The sequence below is a fragment of the Sturnira hondurensis genome, unplaced genomic scaffold (assembly GCF_014824575.4).
Source record: "Sturnira hondurensis isolate 20B ecotype Veracruz unplaced genomic scaffold, ASM1482457v3 Scaffold0010128, whole genome shotgun sequence".
Lineage (NCBI taxonomy): Eukaryota > Metazoa > Chordata > Mammalia > Chiroptera > Phyllostomidae > Sturnira > Sturnira hondurensis.
In genome coordinates, this window is record NW_028082759.1 from 37,652,129 (window position 1) to 37,677,427 (window position 25,299).

A 25,299-nucleotide genomic window follows, 5' to 3' on the forward strand; every position below is an offset into this window, starting at 1 on the left:
CACAGGGATGAGGCACATATTTAACATTGAAATTGTGGCTGAGCCACTTGGAAACAGGAACAAATGTTTCTCCTGCACTGCTCATCATTTTATCATCCTGGCTCCACCCCACACTTTTTTTGAAAGCACAGTTATTTCCTTCCCACAGGCAGAGTGATTCAAAGTGTGTAAAAGGGCACCCTTAGGGATCCACAATGAATGCAAGTCAAGGAGTGTCCCTCTGTGTACATGGATGTTTGTTACATGTACTTACTAATAACCCCCTCCTGTATCTGGGTCTGTTGGGATACACGATGACGGATTTCTGATCCACTTTGCGCAGGAACCAGAGTGGCAGCTTCTTCTCTAAGTTGGTATGAAGTTCCACCTAAAGCGCATTTTGGATTTAATGGGTAGAAATGCTTAATTAGCATCTGGAATTCATACTCTGAACAGACACAATTGTTAGTACAGCCAACTGAAACCAACTTCACATACAAGCAGCCGGGCTGGCCAGGTCTCCTTCGCCCCTACCTTTCACCTCACCCACTGACAAGATGGGAGCGAGCTACCTGGTTGACAACATGTTAATTCAGAAAGAGGCTCGGGTAATTGCTCAGTTTCCCTGCTGAAATTGCTGTGTGAAAATTTCCTTTCATTTTTGATTTTCTGACTACCAGAGGTACACCAAAGAACATGCGCACCAGGCATAGCATGGCTAGCCTCTGTACTAAGAAGATGCCATTATTCAACAACTTGTTCTCAGAACTCAGCTCTTCTTACATGTGAATGGTCAGGACGGTGCTGATTTCAAATAAATATGATACTTACCTGCATAGCGATCCTCTTCAGCAGTGCATGCTTCTGGACCTCCGCAATGTCACCAACTGCCAGACCAATCTGAAGCACAATGCAGCACTGAATCACGACCAGTTTAATGGCTCATGCCACAGTGCCCTTGAGTTCTCCCTGGGAACTGTGCGAGTGAGCGTGAAGTTTATCTGCAACGCCCCTGAAACATGGCTTACACACCTCACACAAAGCTGCACAGCCGGTGTGACTTGGCGACAGTGACGGCCATGTTGGTGGGTCTGGTAATCTTAAGTGTTATCATGAAAAGTGAAGACATACAAATTAATCTGAAACTCATTTTAATTTGAAGTCAAAGTATGTTCTTTTTGGAAAGGCAGGGGTAATGCAATACCAGATGCAATGGGTAACAGCCATTCAACATGGCTGGAAACTGCAGTAATTTAGGATCTATAGTAGACAAGAGAGACTGGACAACATGGCAAAATAAAACATTAAATTGAGGCAAATGAAGGAATTTCTGTCTTACATATGTTTGGCAGGAAAAGGTACATTTTAGGGTTGGGTGAGGCTCTGGTAAAAAAAAGACCCATTTAGAAATCTACAGTTAGAGAGAATTAGGTGAGGGGTAGAGGTCAGCTCAGTCCTCCTCAGTCCCAATTAAATTGTTCACATTCACTATTAGACACTCAGTACCTCTCTACGCTGAACCCGACTCTGCTTGCTGAGGCCTGAGAGGAAATGCCCGTCCCTGTCCTCATGGAGCTCAAAGTCAAGTAAACTCCAGGAGAGAGGGACTCTGTCTGTCCAGGTCACCGCTGTATGTCCAGTGCTTAGAACAGTGCAGGGCACATATTAGGCACACAAAAAAGCTGCTAAATGAATGAGCAGTGAAAGTGTACTCCAGGGTGTACAAACAAGCATTGAGAAACAAATATATTTGGCAAATAGGTGTTTGGCAGGATAATGTTTTTGTTCTCTAGTTCGCAAATCCTGAGGTGGGTGTTCTCTCTGGTTTAGATCAGGACCCCTCAAAGCCAACTGTCTCCTAACTGCGACTTCATACACCAAATGTACTTGCCTGGGCTCCGAAGGCATCTGAGCTTGTGAGACATAGGCTTATAGCTTGTGAGTCGTCTGAGCTGGGCAGTGTCATTATAACTTATTCATATCAGCTTGTAAATTTCATTAAAATTTACTAATTTAAGTAGCAAATTAATAATGAAATATTAATCAAATACTATAAATATTTAATTGTAGCTAACAACGATTAAATGCATATCATGTCTTAAATGCTTTGTGTTAGCTCATTGCAACCTTTTATTATTATCTTTCTCTGGTTGGTGCAAGATCTGGGTAGGATCTAGAGCATGATGACCCTTGCGTGTTGTGCTCATGGATTTAGATTGGACTGAAGCTTTAGAAGAGTCATAGAATAAAAGTTAAAAGAGCCACTGACAGGCTCAGCTTTTCATTACCAGAACATTACTGTGGTGATAATTTGCAGGAAGGATTAGACAGAGAAATGAGATGAGAAGGAAGAGCGATTTCTCAGTGCCCTACAGCAATAGGCATGAGGAACCATGAAGCTGCAAGCTTGTAGGGAGTGGCTAGATGAGGGAAACATGGGGGGAAAAAACTGAGGAAAAGGGGGGCGGGGTGGAGACTATTTTCCAGTGATCTGAGAGAGTTTCAGGGAATGAGAACATTGTCAGGACATGTGCATCTTGAGTATGGCACTGACCTATGCTATTGCTCAGCCAAATTCTCCTCCTGATAATGATCTTCCAAAATGTAACTGAGTCTAAGAGAAGAAGGTGGGCTTTGTATCATTCTCTATTATTCTTAGTGCTATCTTTTATTTTTTTAGGTCACCAAAATGAAACTCTGGAGTTGTGTCAAGCAAGTGAATCAAAACATCAAGTAGCCCGTACTATTATTTTTTCTTCCTGGAAACACTGCCTAGCACATTCCCTGGTGCATAGTCAGACTCATAAAAAGTGTGTGGAATATGTGCATATTTGAATCAATGAATAAGAAAAAAACATGCCCTGTAATGCCAGCTAGGATGCCCCGCGGACCCGGAGTATATTCCTGCCTGTGTTGGCCAGGATGCCGGTGGCCGGACAGGTTGTCTGGGGAAGGGCACGGTCATGTCTGCTGGGGTGGTCAGCCCTGGAGTGCTCTAGAGGGGGCACCTGAATGCTGCAGATGCCCTCCTGACTTAAATCTCTGGTTCAAGAGTGGTTCAAGAGATGAGTTCCTCCTCCTGCACCATGAAGGTTTCTGCCTAACCTTTGGCTTCCCCTCCCAGCCCCCCCCCAATTCCAAAGCCCATCATTCATTTTTATTCCTTATTCTGCCTTGTAGTTTTTCATAGCATTTATCACCGCCAAGTCACCATGCTGCGTATTTCTTTCTTCACTACTTAACTTCATGACAAGTTTGTAATTATGTAGAGACTGAGTATTAATCTGCCTTGTTCACCACTGTTTGCTAGTACTTGGATCAGTGAAGGGCATCTAGCACATTCTCGGTAAGTATTTGCCAACCGAATGCATCTTTGCATGTCCTGGCCCCCACCCTGTGCCTGGCACATTCCAGGCACATTGAAAAAATGAGTTTCATAGGTGTCCCATTTTCCCTTCATGGAGGAACGTTAAGGAGGCTCATAACTATTATTATTAAGCCCCAAATGATCAACAAACAGGAAGTACAAGGGTAAATTACTTACAAGTAAATTCATGAGGATAATTGGGACAAATATTGTGAAGGTAACAAGTTGTGCAAAGGAGAGAAGTGGATAGGCCAACTCATTTCTCAGAAATGGCTCTAGAAAGGCATCGCGGTAGTTAATATCTCCCAGCATCATGCTGAAGGTCTGAAGTATAGAAAGCAGCGGGGAGCTGAAGGCATCCTGAGGAAAGATAGCGAAGGAAAATGAAATGCAAAACCCATTAATGAAAAAAAATGTCTCCTGGAGAGTAAAATGATAAAATTATATTTAAAATATTTTTAAGGTCCTAGGGCTATAGCTACTAAAATGCAATGATTAAAACTACCAAAAAAACTGGTAGGACAGTCATCACAATGATTTTTTCTGCGCATAAAACAAATCACCATGCATTACACGTAAACTTGTTGGCAATGGAAAAAGTCATTTAATAAGATTATACTTTTCCCTGCAATGAAAATCACTTGAATATTAAATATATCAGATAAACTGGAACTATCCAAATATTGTTGTATCATTATTACGTCTATACATCAAGATTTGAATATACATATATACTCCTAATATCTACAGTGACAAAAGGAATCAGAGCTCCTCACCTGTATGTTCAGGAGGACGTAAAAGCTGAGTCCAAAGGCCAGAAAAAGGAACAAAAACACGACTGTGGACCTCAGCAAAGTCTTCATAATTACCTCCAACATAACAATGAAAATGCCACAATTTTCAAATCTAGAAAAATTTGAAAAATTACAGTATTTATTCCCTTTCCTGGTCCAGCGTATTTCATTTGGTGTCAGTATTTATCACACACTAGGTGCTAGTTTTCACAAGTGAGATAACAGGCCAGGCGCTGCCAACCAGAAGACATGAGAATTCATGAGGGGTCAAACTGTCTTGTTTTCCAAGCTGTTCATTCAACCTGCTTGCTTTCTTCTTGATTTCCCCTCCTGACCGCTTGGCCAAAGTAGGAGAGAGAAATCATAGCTTCCCAGTACCAGAGACAGTGCTCCCGGATGGGGAGGGGAGGAGAGAGATGAGTGTGTGGTGCATCGGTGGGGAGTGATGAGTCTCTGTACCTGAAGGTACCTGCCACCAGGCACATACACATGCTTCACACTCGCCCTCCTCGCAGCTCCCTGAGCTCTCCTGTGTCACCCCTAGCCACCTGCATTGTAAAATGTTTGAGTAGATAATGGAGTATTATGGCCACTAACTTGTGCTTTCCCTTTGGCTAAGGTACCCTGTTACAAAGGGCGCCACAAGATTTTAAAGCTGAAAGACTCCAGAGGCCTTAGGAACCAAGTTCCCAGAGACATCCAGTCACTTGCTAAGGTCACTGATAATGACAAAACCAAGAGAATGGCACCACCTGGACATGTTTAAAAGCCTCTTGCCTTCCAGGACATTGTTCTTCCCACCAGATAATGTCTTTTCCAGGGGGTGGGAGGGGACAGGGTTCAACCCCAGGGTTAGAAAGATTTTGGTAAAATGCTGACATGTGACTTAAGAGCTTAGATCTTGGGCAAGTTACTAACTCAGTGCCTCAGCTTCTTCTATTGTAGCCTGTGAGTGATAACATTTACCTCTTGTTATTATTAAGATCAAACAAAGTGACATATTTAACTCAACATTAGCAATTGTGGGAGGCAGCCGTTCTTTCCCCTCTAGAGTTAGATTCTTTGGGTTTACTATTTCCCTTCTATCAGTAATCTTCCCCATACCTACCACTTCATTTTGATTGTGTTAATCTAAAGTAAATAATTACCAGATAATACCAGGCAAAACAAGAATAGCCAATACTTTCATACCCATTGACTCCCACGGATTTTTCTAGACCAGTGGTTCTTGATTCAAGGTGATTTTGCCACCTAGAGGATGGTTGACAATATCTGGAAACATTTTTTATTGTTGTTACACGGGTAGGGCATGGTAGCTACTGGTGTGTAGAGGCCAGGGATGCTGCTAAACATTCTACAGTGCACAGCACAGAGCCCCACAAGAAAGAATTATCTGGCCCCAAATTGTAATAGTGCCATGTTTGAGAGAAACCTGGTCTCTCCTCTGAACTCCATACCTCCCTCCCTTTTTCCTTAATAGTATATAAAAGCTATCTTCAGCCCTGGCTGGCATGGCTCAGTCGATTGAGTGCCAGACTGCAAAGCAAAGGGTATTGCTGGTTTGATTCCAAGTCAGGGCACATGCCTGAGTTAAGCACCAGTCCCCAGTAGAGGGCACACAAGAGACAACCAAAGATGGGTGTTTCTCTCCCTCTTTTTCATTCCCTTCCCCTCTCTCTAAAAATAAATAAATAAACTGTTTAAAAAATAATATCAAAAGAGAACTATTATAAGTCCCATACATGCATAACTAGCTTATTCCTTATCCAGTTTTTATAGACTGTAAATATATCTTTTTAAAAATTTATTTATTTATAGAAAGGGGAAGGAAGAACGAAAGAGAGGGATAGAAACATTAATATGTGGTTGCCTCTCACGCAACCCCTATTGGGGACCTGGCTCACAACCCAGGCATGTGCTCTGACTGGGAATTGAACTGGCAACTCTTTGGGTCGCAGGCAGGCACTCAATCCACTGAGTCACAGCTGCCAGGGCCTTCTTTTGATATGAAACATGCCTAAAAGATATAGAAATCATTCAAGCTGGTTTTACCTCTGAAGATACAATAAGAAGGTCATCCAATAAAGGAAAATAGCGATTGCTCCACATTGCCACTGCAAATGAGCTGGTATACCAACAAACAAGGGCAACACAAAAATGATGCTTGTTGTGTAGATAGTCCACTCAATTCCATTGTTAGGGTCCAAGAAGTAATTCCTTTTCTGGTGTTGAAAAGAGTGAAAAATTACCACATGTAGAGATCAAGACCTAGCATCTTACAGATGGTTCTGTATTGCATGTAACCAGTCACAACAGTTTTATATTTTTCAAGCATTGCAGCTGGAGAGTTTAGGACCAAGGAGCCAGCTCCTGCCACCCTGGACTGAACTTGGAGTCCTGGGTTCATGTCATTGTTCTTGAAGGTGGCCCAGCCTCTTGTGTTGACCCGGCACTTAGGGAATCTGATGCCTAAGGAAATTCTACAATGTTCTGGCTTTTCCCCATAGAGTCCACTCCATTTTGAGGAAAACTCAGCGGGTAGGAGGAAGCTGCAGGCTGGTTTAGTAACTCCTGACTGCCTGCCTGTATGTGGACATACAGAATATAAAGCTTCTAAGGAAGTTTGGGACCTGTGCTAAGAATCAATTGCCATAATGATTTGGTGTATTTTCTACTTTTAAAAATGTCATGCAGAGTGGGTCATTTAAATGGCAATAAGGAAATGCAGAGACCAAATCTGTAATTCTGATGTTTAAAAAGTAAAAGTAATGAGATACTAAATAATATGCCCTAAATCATTTAATGTACAGTTGAACAATATAGTCTAACTCTCAGAATTGTGACAATTTAGTGAATATATACATATAAAAGTACTTGCAATGTATATTATAAACACAATGTGCCAGTATGGTCAGGCAAATACCCATGTGCTTACATAATGTAATGAGTTTAATTTTCACAGAAAATAAACTTTTGTGTAAAAAGTAAATTTTAGAAAATAACAATCATAAGAAGTATACCCTAAAATTGGATAATAAAAGTCTTAGAAATAAAAGACAGATGCCATCACCAGCCAAAACAAGGACCTGCAGATAATTTCCATGCCTCTTGCATCTGATCTGAACTTGGTTCATCCATTGTTAAAAGTAGAGTAGAAAGTAAATATTATGCTAAAAAGTTCCCAATTTTTATTATAACTTGAAATTTTATGCAATAAAGAAAAGGATTCCTTTTAGGAAAAGAATTCAAAGAAAAAAACATTTGAAATGAAGTCTTGGCCCAAATAAGTCTTCATAAACAGTTACATTCAAAATTATCCCATTCATAATATGTTAGCAAAATATTAACCTCATTTCAGAGAAAACACAGAAAAATCATTCCTAAGTTCACTTGTGGCCGGACCGGCCCACACAGACTTGTGAGGCTGGGACGCCGCTGCTCTGGGTATGTCGCCTGGGACCATCCGGTGCAGTGGCGTATCTGGAACTGTGTGATTTCTGCATTTGGAAAAGTTTATGCTTGGTGTTTCCAATCTACACATTTGTCCAGGTATGTGATTTTATTCTGACATACACTGTTTCAATAATTATTTAGCAGTTAATTTATGTCCTGCATATTAAAATATTTACAACTTTAGAGATAGGAAATGCATTATTTACCTGTTGGAAAATTTGGATCACTTCTTTGCAATATCCAAATAAACTTGATAAAAAAACTAAAATCATGCAAACTTTTATAGAATATGAATTCTGAAACAAAAATAATGTAAGAAAGCACATATATAAGGAGATACATTAAAACAACAATATTTCTTAAAATTTTCTACTATTAAATATTTATTGTGTTTCTTTTGCTCCATTTTGATGTACCATTTATGTTTGCTTTAAACAGAAAATTACTGTAATGCCAATATAAAGGTGATGCATACTCATTTCATAATGCCCTACTTGAAAGGGGCTCAAAAATTGCCATTCTAAAAAATCTGAAGGGATATGAATCTGAAAACTCACGTAAAAGTCATTTTACTCTGGCAAAATACACGAAATATAAAATTTATCATTTTAAGGGCTTTGTATTTTTTATGTACATTTACATTTTGAAATGTGCAATTCTGTGGCATTAAGAACATTCACAGTGTGCGACATCATCAGCACTATAACGTCCAGTTCCATAACGTCTATTTCACCCTGAATGGAAATCCTGGACCCACGGATACCACTCCCCGCCCTCTCCAACTCCCGCAGCCACAGATCTACTCTCTCGCACAGCAGTTTTCAAGTTCTATACCTCAGCATTCAAGCTAGCATCTCATTCATGTTAATGCCTTTAAAACTTAATTTACAAACTTATTTACTAACCTATGCAATTGTGGTCCCTCTCATTCCACAGAGGATTTTAGGAGAAACTGCTACCACATGTGAATTCTATAGGCTGTTTCTAATAATAATCAAAGTCCTGATATTTCAGCCTTATTATGGGGTCAGTATTCCTAAGGTAAAAAGCACACTTTAAATAATCTTTGACTTTAAAAAGTTGAAATATGTAAATAAATACCTTGGTGTCTAATATTTCTAAATGGTCACTGGTTTCATTGATGATTCCAGTTGAGTTGAAAGCCAGTCCTGGCTTTATATTGACAACGAGAAACGTCATAGGCAGGAGACCAAGGCAGTAAGACCCTAGGTTCAAAATATGGGCTTTAAACCCATAAGCCAACCTACAAACAGATAAGTAAGCGATAATTGAGGAGTTTCAACAGAAAAAATATTTCTTTAAGATACCTGTGGACAAGTAGTTAGGATCTCTCTCAGAAATTTGTTTGGTAAATGCACTGAACTTTAGAACCAAGGAGATCTTTGAATTCAGCTTTTTCATTTCCAAAAAGAATTATCTTAACTCCCCAGTNGTGTCTAATATTTCTAAATGGTCACTGGTTTCATTGATGATTCCAGTTGAGTTGAAAGCCAGTCCTGGCTTTATATTGACAACGAGAAACGTCATAGGCAGGAGACCAAGGCAGTAAGACCCTAGGTTCAAAATATGGGCTTTAAACCCATAAGCCAACCTACAAACAGATAAGTAAGCGATAATTGAGGAGTTTCAACAGAAAAAATATTTCTTTAAGATACCTGTGGACAAGTAGTTAGGATCTCTCTCAGAAATTTGTTTGGTAAATGCACTGAATTTTAGAACCAAGGAGATCTTTGAATTCAGCTTTTTCATTCCCCCCCCCAAAAATAATCTTAACTCCCCAGTAAACCATGACTTAAAAATCTCTCACCAATTAACAGAAGAACAAAGACATGAGCTCAGATCCTCTGACTCCAAAGTCATAGTTCTTTCCAGGAACACACCTTCCCCTTCATTCATGTCCACTAAACCACAGGGCCCCGAATACCTCTCCTCGTAAGGATTTGCCCCCACCCCAAAACATGTTATTTAATATCAAAAATAACCAATCTCATCATTTTAATACCCAAACATACAGATTTTCAACACATTTCATTTTTCAAAGTGTAAAACATTAAATTAATAAAATTGGAAACTCTAAAATTCTATTAAAACAAAGCCATTTAGAAGACTCGGTACATTTCATGGAAATCTCATTATAAAGAAATATTACCTAATGCTTACCATTTCATAAGTAAGTATTCCTTACACACAGGGTGGCTGAGAAGCTCTATGCGGTTATGTTGTACCATCATCTGAAAAAGAAATGATCAGTAAAAATGCAATCACCTTAAGCTAGCAAGTATAAACCAAGCTTTTTGTTTGCTGGTTTTATCATTTTACTTGCTATTATAAACATAACAGCTGTTTATTTCAGAAAATTTGAAAAACCAAAAATCATACCAAGAATGTATTTTAAAAAAAAAATCACAAGCTCAAGAGAAACATTTTATACAGATGCAAGTATTTGATTCACTCTGTCTCTTTCAATTTCTCACTTGTTGAGCTAACATGTGAGAAACCTCTAACTTTTACAACAAGTTAGAGCTTTTCAATTTTGCATAAGTTACAACCAGAAAGGATATTAAAGAGAAACAAGTGAGGGCTACACCCCTGTCTTTGCTTGAAGAAACTCAAAGCTCATCTCTCTAGAAGTATTTATAATAGTAGTTGAATTAGCCTGTATACCATAAGCTTGCATGAGTTACTGGGAACTACTAGTATCTATTTCAAAATTAATTTTTAAAAATGTATTGCATTTTTTCATTACTCAAAATTAATTTTTTATTCAATAAATACAGAGGGGGAGTGATATTGGCCAGGAAGCCCCAGACTCTCCTTCACCCACTGGGACTGGAGAGATGAGCTTAAATCAACAACAATACACGGACCAACTCCCTTTGTGAGAAAACCAGAAAACTAGTTGAGAGGGTCCTGCACCACAGGTGGGCCCTCAGCCTAAGGCGGTAGGAAAAGTCATGGCATTTACTTGCTATAGCCCCTCCCCCAGCACAGAACAGTGAGCAGAGAGGGAGAAAACTCTCAACTCCTCGGCTTCCCTGAGGAGGGGAAGAGAACGGTGCAACACACGTTCAATGTTCTAACTTTTCGGGGGCTGCCGAGGGTCTGTTTTCTGTCTTGCCTGAGTCTGAATGCCTACAGGTTGATCTAGGCTTCTGTGAGCAATAATTTCCTGCAGCAGACCAGCTACCCCTCCAGGAGACCCTCACCTCTCCTCGAACTACAGCAAGGGTTGCTGTGTTATTGAGGCACAATCCACTCATGGGCTTATGTGCTGCCCACTGAGTGTGGTGGTTTTATTCAGGGAGCCCGTTTCACATAAATTATTCTAAGTCTATATTATTCAGAGTCTATTTCTTTTTAAAAGCTACAAATATTTTATTTCCTCCTATTCTAGTGGTGGAGACATAAACTCTTCCTGATGATAAAATATTGCCTGTTCTTTCAATTACAGTGGGGGAAACCCCCACACATAGACCAAAATTCCCTATGTATAACTGTAGTTCATTACGCTTAGGCACTGCTATTGAGTCTGAACTATAAGAGCTGCAAAACGTAATCTACTCCGGCAGAACCAAAAGGCTTTGCAGAGTCATTGCCATCACTAGCCCTGTGGGCGGAACATCCATATGACTGCTTCCTTCACATTCCAAGTGCTCAGTAAGCCTTCTAGACTTTCACTTTAGGTGATGGCTGACATCAGGGTCTGTACCAAAGGTTTTCAGGTAGAGAAATGAATTCATTTAAGGTAAATGAAAGTTCTGAATTGGTCTAGACCAGTGCCACCCAGCAGAACTTTCTGCAGTAACGGAAATGTTCAATCTCTCTGATGTTGAATAGGAAAGCCATAGACTACATTGGTTCCTGAGGGCTAGAACAGTGGCTACAGCAAATGAAGAAATGAGTGTGTAACTTTATTTAATTTTAATTTTAGTAGTCACATGTGGCTCATGTTTACCACATTAGCACAGATCTCAGTCCTGGACCACAATTTACAAATCCAACCCTCAAATATGTTTTATTTTGCTTTCATGCCATTTTATTCATTGCCAATATTTACACAAGCCTGGGTTGCCCTTCCCACATGGCAACACTTTGTTGATACAACAGCCATTGTCCTTTTACACCAGGAGCTCATCACACAGCTGTTACCTGCTTCCTCTGCACTTACTTTGAGACCCCTGGTTGAGACTGAAGTAGGTCCGTTACATGGCTTCTATTGCTTCATCTGCTAGAAATGTACAAGCACTCTTTGGAATAAGAATTGGTTTGGAGCAAGTCACTTAGGAAATTTGGGTCCATACTGAAAATTTAGGGCCTGCTCTGAGGTTGTTTTTATTCTTCCCAGAGGTTCTAAAAGCTTCTGAAAGTTCGTTCCTTGTGGAGCCCAGTGGTTGGCTGAACTTGGAATCTATGATTGCAAATGTCAACCCCTGCATTTTCCTCTGGTTTACACTGGAGCAAACTCTTTTAAATATGTAGTTTGTCTGTATTGAGATGAGCAGCCTGTGTTATCCATGGTTTATTGGGTTCTGAGTTGGGTTAGGTTTAGCATGACCATTACAGCTAAAGTGATTAAGAGTATGGAACTTTAAAAAGGCCAAACTGTAGCAATTGTAGAAAATGATTGCTTTCTTTACTAAAAAAATAAAGGGTTGGGCCACATGGCAGACAAACATAAAACTATAAATCTAGAATTCTCTTGAGTCCCCCTCCTAACCCTTTGTACCAAGGCATTACAGAGCTGGGGTGGAAACCACCTGGATGACATACACACTAGACTTACATTGAGGGCCATGAGAGGTGGGTAGATGACATCCTGTGCTTTTTTTTTCGTGAATTCTAGTGGACACTGAAGATACCTGAAACTATATTCGATCTGTAGAAGATATAATTTTAAAAAATTATAGTCTAGTATAGACCCCCAAACTGTTCTTGACAAATCACATATACAAGCCTACAATTCTGCTGAAAATGAAGTGATTCAAATAAAGTTGAGTCATTTCATCCAAACAAAAGTAAATTAAGTTATTATTGTATATTAGTTTCAAAAATAAATATTCTAATAAAACAAAAAAACAGATATTCTAGAAAGCTGATATTCAATTGATTTTTAACTCATCGTCATGGGAAAAGATGAATTCTCAAAAAATCAACCCTAGATAATGCTATTAGAAACAGTTAAAATATTGGAGATAACTGAAGATCTAAAGGGGAAATTGTCTTATGAGTAAGTAATGTAGCAAAATGACAAATGAACACAATAATTACCACCTTTTGAGATTATGAAATGCTACTAACACTCTTAATATTCTTTAAAGAGTTATACTAAAATAAACTTCAAACTATTATAGTAAAATAGGCTTACATGGTAGTTTGGGCAGGACTTGTCTTCTCCGGAGGGTGTCACACAGCAATCTAAAAGTACCTTTGGGAGGAAAAATGGCTAAGATTTTGGGCAAGAGAGCGGGTAAGAGACAGGATTTGATCCCATTTCCACAAGAACACCCGAGACATTGCCTTCCCTTCCTTTGCTTCTTGTGCTTCCAAGGTAAACTGTAATCCATATCATTCAGAAACAAAGACAGTGACCAGAGGGGAGAGGGGAGGGGACTGGGGGGAAATGGTGACAGGTTTGCGGGAACAATTATAAAGGACACATGGACAATAATAACAAGGGGGGGTGGAGATGGGAGGGCTGGGATAGTAGGGAGAAGTGGAGGGGAAAGGCAGAAAACTGTGGTTGAACAACAGTAAAAATGTTAAAAAAAAGAAATACATTTGCAATTACTTTGTTAAAAAATAAAATAAAACAAAATGTGACATCTCTCACTGAACACCTCAGAAACGCCAGGGATTCTGAAAAATATCACGCACTTGAGAAACAAGGTGCATGTACTGAAATTTGAGGAGGAAACATTTCACTAGTTCTGCCTAAGATGTAATGTCTTTCTGGGATTGTAGAGAATATAGAGATTATTAAGGATTTCTTTACTTGGCATCTTTTAGTGATAATTTATTGTCCCTAATCAGCTCTCAGCGGAGCCCTGGGGTCTTCCTTTGGCGGAGGTCCCATCCGCACGGCTTGAGCCCCAAGTTCTGTGCTTGCCTCTGCCCCTCGCTTGCTGAGCAGTGGGGACAAAGCCTTCTTCCCAAGGAGCAGGGACAGGAAGTGGGGGACAGCTGCTGCAAGGAGAAGTGCTGCAGGCCTTACAGATGCTTCACAAAGGGGGAAGTACTTAAGAGGCCACCAGAGCCTTCCATAGGTTGTGTGGGGACAAATATTTTTGTGGGGATCCTGTCTGCATAAATGATTTGCGGCACCCCAATCTGTGGGTTGGTGCTTTCCTGGTGGCCCAAATTCACATCCCGAGAAAGTCATTATAGAAAACTAGAAAATATATAATAGCATAAAGAAGAGAAGAAAAACCAGTCATAATCCCACACCTGTGATAATTCTTATTGACATTGAGATATATTTTTTCAACTGTTTTCTCTGTTTTGTATATGTAAATATTTCTAACACTTTTTTTCACTATTATTGATAATGCTGCAGGAAACATCTTTGTATATAAATCTGTCTGTCCCTCCGATAATTCATTAGGACAGAATCCAACAACTGGAATTGCTGAGTAAGAAAGTCTGACATCATTATCTTTTTTTATTCTTGAATTATTATTATTTATTAATTATTGTGTTATTTTCCATATGAACAACTATGAACCAAGATTTTTTTTACTTTTGTATTGCATGTTTTTCATGATCATTTATCCCCTTTTCTATATGCACTTGGATGAAATTCATGCACCTAAAATGCTCATCCACGAGCTGGACCTGCTCCAATATCCATTAGATGTCATAAAGAAAAACAGCACATGCCGTACGTAGCACATACTAAGTGCTTATTGAATAAATAAAAACCATTAATAGTGCTAATAACCACATAGGTGGTGTACGAATAACAGGATGTGTGATATTGGATAAGGACCATCCTACGCACGTTATATAGTTTACCTCCACCTTTTGTGATATGTTGCCAGGTCGTATCAGCACCACTGCTTTAACAAAAACAGAAAGTGGAGCTCAGAGAGGGGAGATGACTGGCCTAAGTCAAGACGCAGAGCCAGGACCAAACCCCAGGGCTGCCAGGCTCCAAATCTGCCTGGCTGCTTCCTCCCGTATCTCAATGTACTTTTCCCTGTGAATTACATCTGAAGTCACTCCTCTTTTCTAAATTATTCTCTGTCTGTCCCAGACTTTAAATCTCAACTTTGCCAGGAGGTCTTGTATCTGCATCCTTTAACACTCATAGGCTCAGCGTCTGTAGATGTTTTTTCTCTCGCAGTGGGTGCCTGGTGACTGCTGGGCTCTGTCCAGCCCAGTCACACTTTCCGGACCCACAGAGGCTAGGCAAGCAGTGTGACCAGATGAATCATGCCAGCCTTTGGAGCTTTCCCATTGTCCTCCAAATGTTGGCTCTCCTTGGGCCTCCTGTTATCTTCAAAGTTTGGGGTTTTTATTTATTTTATTTTAAATTATTAATTGCATTTATTAGGGTTAAATTGGTTATAAAATTATACAGGTGTCAAATGTATGACTCTGTAACACATCGTATTATCTGTTCACCACCCGAAGTCAAGTCTCTTTCCATTACCATTTATTCCCCTGCCCTTTACCCTTTTCTATTTGCTCCCCACCCTCCTTTTCCTATGGTAACCATTATATTGTCTGTGTCTATAGTTGTTTTTCTTTTTTGGCCCCATCCCTTCACCTATGTGACCCATTCCCCCAACTCCTTCCCCTCTGACAGCTATCGGTTTGTTCTCTGTGTCTATAAGTCTGTTTCTATTCTGTTTGTTTATTTTGTTCATTAGATTCCAAATATGAGTGAAATCATACGGTGTTTGTCTTTCTCTGTGGCTTCTTTCACTTATCATAATACCCTCTAGGTCCATCCATGCTGTCACAAAAAGTGAGATTTCTTCTTTTTTTTTTTACTCTTCACAGTTCGGATAGAAGCATCACTCTACTACAAGGAAATCAGCTGAATAAGAGGGACAATTCACCTGGCGACAAACACTGGCATTAGAGAGAGCTAAACACACAAGAGGAGGAGGTCGGGGGGAGAGATGGGAGGTGCTGGCTCTGTCGAATGGAAGCAGCTGCTACTCACTTGCCCAGCGATTCCTGCCTTGTGTACACTAGGCCCAGTCACCAGATCTGATTTTTACAAGAAGCCAGATATCCGGATCCTTAAGGGAGCCCCCTCATTTTAAGTGTAAGCGACAAATGCACATTTGGAACAATAACATGCATTCCATTAAAAACACATCTAGAGAAATTGTTCAGCCAGCAACCACAATTAGTAGTCTCTGCTCTAGACTTGCATTATTTGAATAAAAAATCTGTTGCCCATTATTTTCTATATTCCACATAACAACTAATAGGATAGCCTTCTTTAATCCAAGTCGGTCCTTCTTAAATACTTGTTGGCTAAGTTTTCTTATAGACTGTGTACAACTAGAAACTTTATTTAAAGATGGAAATTACTATTATTTAGGTTATGATTATAACAACAAATTCTCACATTATATTATATGATAAAATATACCCATAAGGAGTTTTGTTTGAAGAGCTTACTTTCATGCATTCAGGGAGGTATTCTACCAATTCTGTGACTGGACACTTATTGATTGGAGAATTATGATTAAAAATGCTAAGACATTCTTCCCATCTGTAAAAAAAAATAATAATAAACAAGTCTTAATTCTTCTGTTCTGTACAATAGCAAAGCTACCATTTGATAGTCAAGAATGTATCTTTATAAGAAACCTGAAATGATCCCAGTGGAACCAATATTTGAACCAAGATGCATCCATTAATAGGGTCCTTGTCCATTAACACAAATTAGAAATGTGGGCAAATTCCAGGGTGGCTGTTATAATCATTGTTCTCTTTCTCTAAATGCCTTTAAAGAATGTAGGCTTTGCCTTCTGTTCCTCCTGAGATCATGAGTTGGTCATGCTGAGTAGAGATATTCACCTTCACATACTTATTATAGCAGCACAGAACTGGGCACAGGATATTTAGCATTTAATCCGCATATACATCATGTATTGAATTAAAGTACAAAATAACACATGCCAAGTGTCTGGCAAAGCACAGGTTCTGCCAGAACGTTGCAGAGGCTGCCCCTTTCCTCATTTCCATCCAGTTGAACAGGATAAAAAGATACATACGACACCAAGGAGGAAATAGATCTATGACAGAAAGTAGAGAGTCCATGGACCTCCGATGGCCCATCTGTGTCACAGGAGACCGGTTCTAAAATCTACTCAAAGTTTCTGTTAGCCCTATCAGTAAAATCCATCTAGAAAATGCACATAATCAGTAGAAAACTTCTGCTTGCATACTTCAGTTGACAAGTGCTTCAGAAGAACGATCAGCAGGAGATCTTGAGACTGTCCCATGCTCGAAAACACAGGCCTTCTCTGCCTTGAACATGAGATCATTCGCCTCTGTGTCCACTGCTGGGTGACCCTGGGCCCTCGCATGTATCTGTCTGTGATTACATAGAAAAATTTGTGCGCGAGAAGCGGGACAACCCACTCTCCAACTTCATCATTAAAGCTCCTAGGAGTCTAGTTCAAAAACCCTCAACCACAAAAGATCCAGTGTTAATGGGAATTCCATACATGGTACTAATGACAACACCCTCGGAGAATATTTTCACCAACATCCAGTTTTTGGATTTCTGTTGGAAAGAGTGTCGGGGAAGTTCAGACAGGGCTGGGCAGAGTGTTCTTGACAATGACTGTGGTGCCAGATATGGTGCATGTCTGAACCTCCGAGTCTCCCGAGACAGCCACAGGTGATCCAAGTCCCCATGACTTAGTAATGGAAACTGAAGGACTCTGGCCAAGATGGAGGCATAGGTAGACACACTTTGCTTCCTTGTACAACCAAAATAAGGACAACAACAATTTAAAAACAAAAAATAACCAGAACTGACAGAAAATAGGACTGTATGGAAGTCTGACAGCCAAGGAGTTAAAGAAGAAACATCCATCCAGACCAGTAGGAAGGGCGAAGATGGGCAGCCGGGTAGAGAGGACTGGTGGCAAAGTTGCAGTGGAGGGCCAGGGCAGGCAAGGAGGTGGCTGCTGGCCCTGCAAGGTGGTGGCTGGTGGCCCTGCAAGGTGGTGGCTGGTGGTACAGGCAGTTCTACATTCACCTGAAGATAAACTGGGAGGAACACCTGGGGAGTGAGACCGACCTCACAACCCAGGGCCCCAGCTCAGGGAAATAAAGCCTAAAACCACCAATTGAAAACCCCTGTGGGAGTTGACGAGCTAGTGGGAGAGACTCCCAGCCTCACATGAGAGTTCATTGGAGAGACCCATAGGATCCTAGAATGTACACAAGCCCACCCACCTGGGAATCAGCACCAGAAGGGCCCAATTTGCTTGTGGGTAATGGGGGAAGTGACTGAAATCTGGCAGAGAGCAGAGAAAGCACCCTTGTTCCCTCTTGGACCCCTTTCCCACATACACCTTCACAAAGCAGCGACATGGGTTGCCCTGGTGAGCACCTAAGGCTTTGCTTCTTTTATGTAGCAGGTGTGGGAGACAAAAAAAAAAAAAGGCCTAAATGAAAGAACAGAGAAACACTCCAGAAAAAATACAACTGAGTGATGAGAGATAGCTAACCTATTAGATGCACAGTTCAAAGCACTGGTAATCAAGATGCTCACAGAATTGGTTGAATGTAGTCCCAAATTAGATGAAAAAATGAAGGCTCTGCTAAGTGAAATAAAAGAAAATGTGCAGGGAACCAATAGTGATGGAAAGGAAACTGGGACTCTAATCAACGGTGTGGATCAGAAGGAAGAAAAAAACATCCAACCAGAAAAGAATGAAGAAACAAGAATTCAGAAAAATGAAGAGAGTCTTTGGAACCTCCAGGACATCTTTAAACGTTCCAACATCTGAATTATAGGGGTACCAGAAGGGGAATAGGAAGAGCAACAAATTGAAAGCTTATTTGAACAAACAATGAAAGAGAACTTCCTCAATCTGGCAAAGGAAACAGACTTCCAGGAAGTCCAGGAAGCTCAGAGAGTCCCAAAGAGGTTGGACCCGAGGAAAAGTATACCAAGGTACATCAAAATTGCATTAGCAAAGATTAGAGATAAGGAGAGCATCTTAGAAGCAGCAAGAGAAAAGGAGACAGTCACCTACAAAGGAGTTCCCCTAAGATTGTCAACTGATTTCTCAAAAGAGACCTTATAGACAAGAAGGAGCTGGAAAGAAGTATTCCAAGTCATGAAAGGCAAGGACCTACATCCAAGATTGCTCTATCCAGCAAAGCTTTCACTTAGAATGGAAGGGCAGATAAAGTGCTTCTCAGGTAAGGTCAAGTTCAAGGAGTTCATCATCACCAAGCCCTTATTATATGAAATGTTAGATGGATTTATCTAAGAAAAAGAAGATATGAAATATCAATAGTAAAATGACAGCAAACTCACAGTCATTAACAACCACACCTAAAACAAAAACAAACTAAGCAAACAACTAGAACGGGAACAGAACCACAGAGATGGAGATCACATGGAGGGTAAACAACAGGGGAGTGGGAGGAGGAGAGAGGGGGAAAAGGTACAGAGAATAAGTAGCATAGATGGTAAGTAGAAAATAGACAGGGGGAGGGTAAGAATAGTGTGGGAAATGTAGAAGCCAAAGAACTTATATGAATGACCCATGGACATGAACCAAAGTGGGGGAATGTGGGTGGAAGGGATGTGCAGAGTTGAGGGGAATAAAGGGAGGGAATGGGACAACTGTAATAGCATAATCAATAAAATATGTTTTTAAAAAGTAAAAAAAAAGCTCTGGCTGGCGTAGGTCTGGATTGAGCCTGGGCCTGCAAACCACACGATCGTGTTTCGATTCCCAGTCAGGGCACATGCCTGGGTTGCAGGACAGTTCCCAGTAGGGGACTCATGAGAGGCAACCATGCATTGATATTTCTCTCCTTCCCTTCCCCTCTAAAGATAAATAAAAAAAATGTTTTTAAAAAAGTAAAAGAAAGAAAGAAATGGAAACTGAAGATCAGCAAGGTCATGCAAAATGCCTGTTGTTACCCAAAGAGTTCATTAAAACTTTCTGTTAGAAACTGACATTTGAAAACTGTTTTAAAAATATTGATTAAGGCCTGGCTGAATAGTTCAGTTGGTTAGAGCATTGTCCCAATACACCAAGGTTGCAAGTTCAATTCCCTGTCAGGGCACATACAAGAAGCAAGCAATGAATACATGGATGGGTGGAATGACAAAATCGATGTTTTTCCTCTCTCTCCCTCTCTTTCACTCTCTCTCTCCCCCTTCCTCTCTGTCTCTCTCTAAAAAGAAACTCAATAAATAAAAAAAGTTTGAATGTTGATTAACAGCTGAAACTTACTCTCTCTTCCCATTTTCTCTCAGGTTGTGAATCATTCCTCACGCCAGTAGGCACTCAGTGACAGTGGACAGGAAGATGGCATACCTTTTGTTCCTGATGGTCGTAAGAACCACCTCCTTCCTCCAGTTGTGAATGGCAAGGTGCAGAAAAGAGGCCTGATGCTTGTTCAGGACGATGTCAGAGCCATAGCTCAGAAGGAGAGCGACGGCCTTGGCGTGGCCTTCCCTTGCAGCAAAGTGAAGTGCTGTGTTCTTTTAGAGAAAACAGAACATGGGAATCATCGACAGTGGCTAATCATGCCTTGGCTACGTTACTACCATGGTTTATTATTGAACTGCTTCAAGGAAATTATTAACAAAACTAACCATTTAATACCAAAATATCTAAAATGTAAAACTGGTGCCCAGAATGAACCTGCAAAATACCGAGTTTATAGTTCAAACATGGTGTGTGTGCATGAATTCCAAGAGGTTATTTTGCTTTGTTTTTGCAGTGGGATGATTCTACAAGGACTAAGGACCAGCTGTCAGGGCAAGGATGCTGAAATTACCACAGGAGGGAATACTTCCGGGAAATCTCTCATGCTATAGAATAGTGGTGCCTAGATTTGGGGTTTTCCCAGACTCATAAATTAAAAAAAAAAAACCCCAAACATCAGAGCTCCAGCCCTAGCCGGGTGTCTCAGTGGTTGGAATGTTACCCTGCTATACTAAGGTTGTGGGTACAATCCCTGGTCACAAGAATCAAGCAATTAATACATAAATAAGCAATTAATACATAATTAAGCAATTAATACATAATTAAGCAATTAATACATAAATAAGTGAAAAAAACAAATGGATATTTCTCCCTCTCTCTCTAATAATCAGTAAATAAAAACAGTCTAAATCAGAGCTTCTATATGATTGCCAATCTTTTGTTTTGTTACATAAAGACATTTTTAGAAAGCAATGATGATCTTCTATCTCCATCACCTAGTGAAAGAATTTACACTTCAATGCTTGCCCTACTCAAAAAGGAGGAAGAAAGAACATCCACTCAGAATAAAGGATAGTCCTTCAAATCAAATACACTGAGTTTTAGGAAGACTTACCCTGGTCCTTTTCATTTTTCTCAGTTTACCAGAGTGGTAGAAACTTTGTCATCAATCCACACAGGCCAGTAAACCAGTCTCTGCAAGACTGAGGAGGTGACCTCAACACGTCCCCACCCCTTAGCGTTCTCCATATCCTTTTTCCCTTTCACCCCCTCCTCTCCCTAAGAGTCTGCAGAGTAAGAACCCAGTAAGGGTCTATGAGCAGGGCAAGGGAGGGGAGAGGCTGGGCTAAGAAGAGGTCTTTCTTGCAGTTTTTGAAGTTGCTTGTATGCCAAGACTTTGGGTAGGTATGAGGAATGTCATACGTACCCCTTCTTCATCTGGCTGATCTGTTGTGCACCTCAAATTTGTGTCAAGAATGACCTTCATGGTCTGCGTGTACCCGCCGAGGGAAGCATGATGCAAAGCCGTCCAGCCATTGTGGTCACTGTTAAAGAGTTAAGAAAAGACATGTGCATTCCCCTTACAGATGAAATGTGGGATGGCATACCACCATTGACAAAGGTCTTATGACAAAGAAAATGCAATCTAAGTTCTAGTAACTAAATATGTATTATATATTCATAACAATTAGCTAATTTCAAACCAAACAGTCTTAAACAATCTACCTGTAATGGGATTCACCACATTTTTTAATTTAGCAGAATAAAATGTAAAAGTATGTAAGTGCAATATCAAAAACTTGGGGACAGGTAAAACGAGTTAGCACGTCTATGTCATACATATTTTTCCCAAGCTGTAATGTATTACATGCACTATTTTAAATCTTGTTCTGTTCTTTCATTGAGCATGGTATATAAAAATTTTCCATGATAGTAATATGAGTCTTCATGGCCACTAGCTAGTACTAATAACAAATGACAAAAATAGTATCATCATCTTACAATACGTCACTGTAAGATACTTAACTTAGTGCCACTTAGTCTTCTAAGAGTTCAGATCTGAAGAGATCTCTCCTCTGTGCTCTCCAAGACGCTGACTTACTCCCTTTGGAAAATGTCTTTTCTCACAGAAATTTACTATTAAACACAGTGAAGTCTTGATATTTTTCCAAGTTATATGTACAAAAATTGTGTGAGATCCTGACACAACTCAATTTCAACACTGGCGAGCAACTGCATTAGGGTGCAAGAGCCACCTCGCTACTTCAGTTCCGATGTAATTGAGTAACGACTCTCTGGCCTGCGTCCACCTGGGGCCCTCTGCAGGTCACTGCCTGCGTTTCCATGGAAGCAGGAAGGAACTGAGCAGAACACGCAGTTCTCAGCTGCCTCCGGGGATGGGATGGGCAGTCTGACAAAGAAATGTGGTTTTGAATATTAGCTTAATGAGCTCTTTGCTTACTCACCTGGTTGACATTAGAAGATGGCTCATCATATGTCTATAAAACTTCTGGGTGTTTATTTTCCTTTTACCAAGATGTCATTTATTTATGCTACCTTTTTATTATGCATAATTATTTTAATTTCGTTTTGCTCCTTGTGTTGGAGTTAAGTATAATGAAATTCAGGAATATTTTATATTTCATGTTGCAGTTTAAAGGGTGCTTTTTATGTCTGCCATTCATCAGATGGAATGAAAAGTACAGTCTGCATTTGTACGGGGTGTCTGTACGTGCACACACATGGTTTTGTAGCTACGTTAAAACATGGTAGCACAATAAAGTACAATAAAATATGAGCAACTGTATTTCAAAGCTCCTGGGAACTACTCTGCACAAAGCCATTTAATCTGTGACCCTGAACAAGGTCTTCAACTCTATAAATCTCAACGTCTTCATTCATCAGTTGGCAATAATATTGACTTTTCTTTTAATATTTCATAAGTCACATATGTTTCAAGGAGTAAATGAGATAAATGTCTTTAGGGAGATAGAAAGTTAGGTACCATCATTAAAAATAAAATAGAAACACAGCCTGGAAATGGTTAATTAGTTAAAAAGAATATACAAATATTCATATCATATATCCTCACCTGAGAAATAAGGCCCCTTTTTTCAGAAGAAGTTGAACTACTTTATCATGCCCATTTTTTGCAGCCAGGTGAAGAGGAGTCATTCCATTAAGGTCACCTTCATTCAAAAGCCTTGTATCACTCAAGTCTTGCAGGAGCCTCTGACAGGTATTGATACGCCCATAACTTGAAAAAATTAGGTTTCATATGTTCAAAGCACATATCAAACAAATGGATGACATGCTGATATGTCACATAAGCTGACCCTTACCTGGCTGCGAAATGTAGGGGTGATTGCTTATCTTTGCTTTTGGAATAAATGGACACATTAAAGCCAAGCAGGTTGTTTACAGAGACAGGAACCCCCTGTTTGCACGCATAATGTAGAGGAGTACACCCATCGTTGTCTTCATCCATTACCAGCTTTTTAATATGTTGCATCTATGGGGAAAATCAATATTCTAAACATAACTCTGCTATCATGCTAATTATAGTGTTTTTCTAACTATTCTATAGCACGGTATTTTCCAACAGGGGTCACTAGGTATCCCTTGAGGGCAAAAATATAAATAACCTTCAGGGTAACAGAGGAAAAGAACCACAGATGATGGTGCTTGCTGTCCCCCTACAGTGTATGTTACTACCACGCACGAAGGCCCTGGGCAGCACTAGGAGCAAGAAATGTACTTAACATTTTTAACCTGGCAGTTTCCAAACGTACTTGACCAGGCACTGCCCTCCATAGCCCCCCCTTCACTTTTTCTCCCCACAGTAATGCTAATGTGTTCTATTAGGAGAAAGTGGTGAAAGATTAACATTAGGTTTACTTTATATTTTGTATGAAAATTAAATTAAAAATGAATGTCAGATGAGCAGCTTAATCCAATCAATAAACAAATATTTTATTAAAGCTATTCAAATACATACATTTTTCATTCGTTATTAAAGATACTGGCAACGTGGAAATCTGTTATAAAAATGCGATGCACTTCAGATACACCTAATGGTCACTTAGTAAATATTAGTTCAGTGAATATAACTATAGAGATAATGCTTTCAATGTGTCAACCAGTGAAGTATGATGAACATATTGTTTTAAATTGATAATGGTGTACTGCTAACCCACACATGTACTTGGCCTTTTTGCTGATACCCAGTTCCTAATGGTCAAAAGAGTGAAGGAGAGCTGACTCAATATCACAGACTAGGACCTATGAGAACCCTGTGTAACTTAGAAAATTCAATCCCAGTGTAATTTACTATTGCCAGCACCACTATGTGGTAAGCAAACATTTAAATATTGCATCTTTATTTTAAAATAAATTTTAAATTCCAGGATCAGACTTCATAATAACAAAAATCACAATAAGCAAAATCACTGTACTCTCTGTGGAGCCCAACCCCGTTTCTGGAATCCGCACACATGCATGAGTATTACCTGCATGAACTCGGGTTGCAAATTTTTTAATCCGTAAGGTTGCTGCACAGTCAAATGCAAAAAATTACGTCCAAGATGGTCTTTTATGTCTACCTGGGCACCTGAGAGAGCACAACATAAATGTAACTTCTACCCACTTACTTAAAGCATGGCCTGTGGTGGAGTTTTAATTCAAGAAAGCAATTTTTTTTACATTTAAATCTCTCCCAACCTTTAACTTACAGGAAACTTTATTTAGATAAAAAAAACCTAAATATAATTATAAATGGGTTTACCTTACCATGTGTATGCTGTATATATGTGTAAAGGTGGGGAGATAATACGTGATTTAGTACATCAATTAATATATGAGGTCTTACCTTTGAAAGCATAAACTATAAAAGATAGAGAGATTAGAGACCAAGAAAGAAGAGGGGATGATACATCTGTTCTTTGTTATTATCACATCAGGTTCGTGTCTAAAATGGGACAGTGATAGTACGTACATCACATAAAATCAGTCATCGAGAGAATGTAGATAAGATGTTCAGCAAAATGCCTGGGACATGAAAACTGCTTTATAACTATTATCTATTATTGTTCTGAAATTATCATTTTTAAGTGTTGATCCCTTATTAGACTGAATATTTCTCTAGACATGAGAAATAGTCTATTTATCTTTGTACTCAGGTACCTGGCCCAATGCCTGGCCCACAATAAATGGATAACAAATGTTTAATGAATTAGGTAGTAGTTCTAAAGGT

General features: G+C 39.8%; 1 protein-coding gene across 1 annotated transcript in view; it reads right to left on the reverse strand.

Annotated features, from left to right (window-relative positions):
- Positions 1–25,299, reverse strand: part of TRPA1 (transient receptor potential cation channel subfamily A member 1) — a 49,133-nt gene that overhangs the window by 2,852 nt on the left and 20,982 nt on the right. The window contains exons 10-25 of the mRNA XM_037058222.1: positions 24,557–24,657; positions 23,390–23,559; positions 23,140–23,304; positions 21,475–21,592; positions 20,154–20,320; positions 16,252–16,345; positions 12,980–13,039; positions 12,398–12,490; positions 9,775–9,845; positions 8,695–8,857; positions 7,800–7,889; positions 6,193–6,362; positions 4,123–4,252; positions 3,524–3,706; positions 811–879; positions 254–367 (exon numbers count right to left, since the gene is read on the reverse strand). Coding sequence (XP_036914117.1) covers positions 254–367; positions 811–879; positions 3,524–3,706; positions 4,123–4,252; positions 6,193–6,362; positions 7,800–7,889; positions 8,695–8,857; positions 9,775–9,845; positions 12,398–12,490; positions 12,980–13,039; positions 16,252–16,345; positions 20,154–20,320; positions 21,475–21,592; positions 23,140–23,304; positions 23,390–23,559; positions 24,557–24,657 — 1,958 coding nt within the window. The remainder of the gene's footprint in view (positions 1–253; positions 368–810; positions 880–3,523; positions 3,707–4,122; positions 4,253–6,192; positions 6,363–7,799; positions 7,890–8,694; positions 8,858–9,774; positions 9,846–12,397; positions 12,491–12,979; positions 13,040–16,251; positions 16,346–20,153; positions 20,321–21,474; positions 21,593–23,139; positions 23,305–23,389; positions 23,560–24,556; positions 24,658–25,299) is intronic.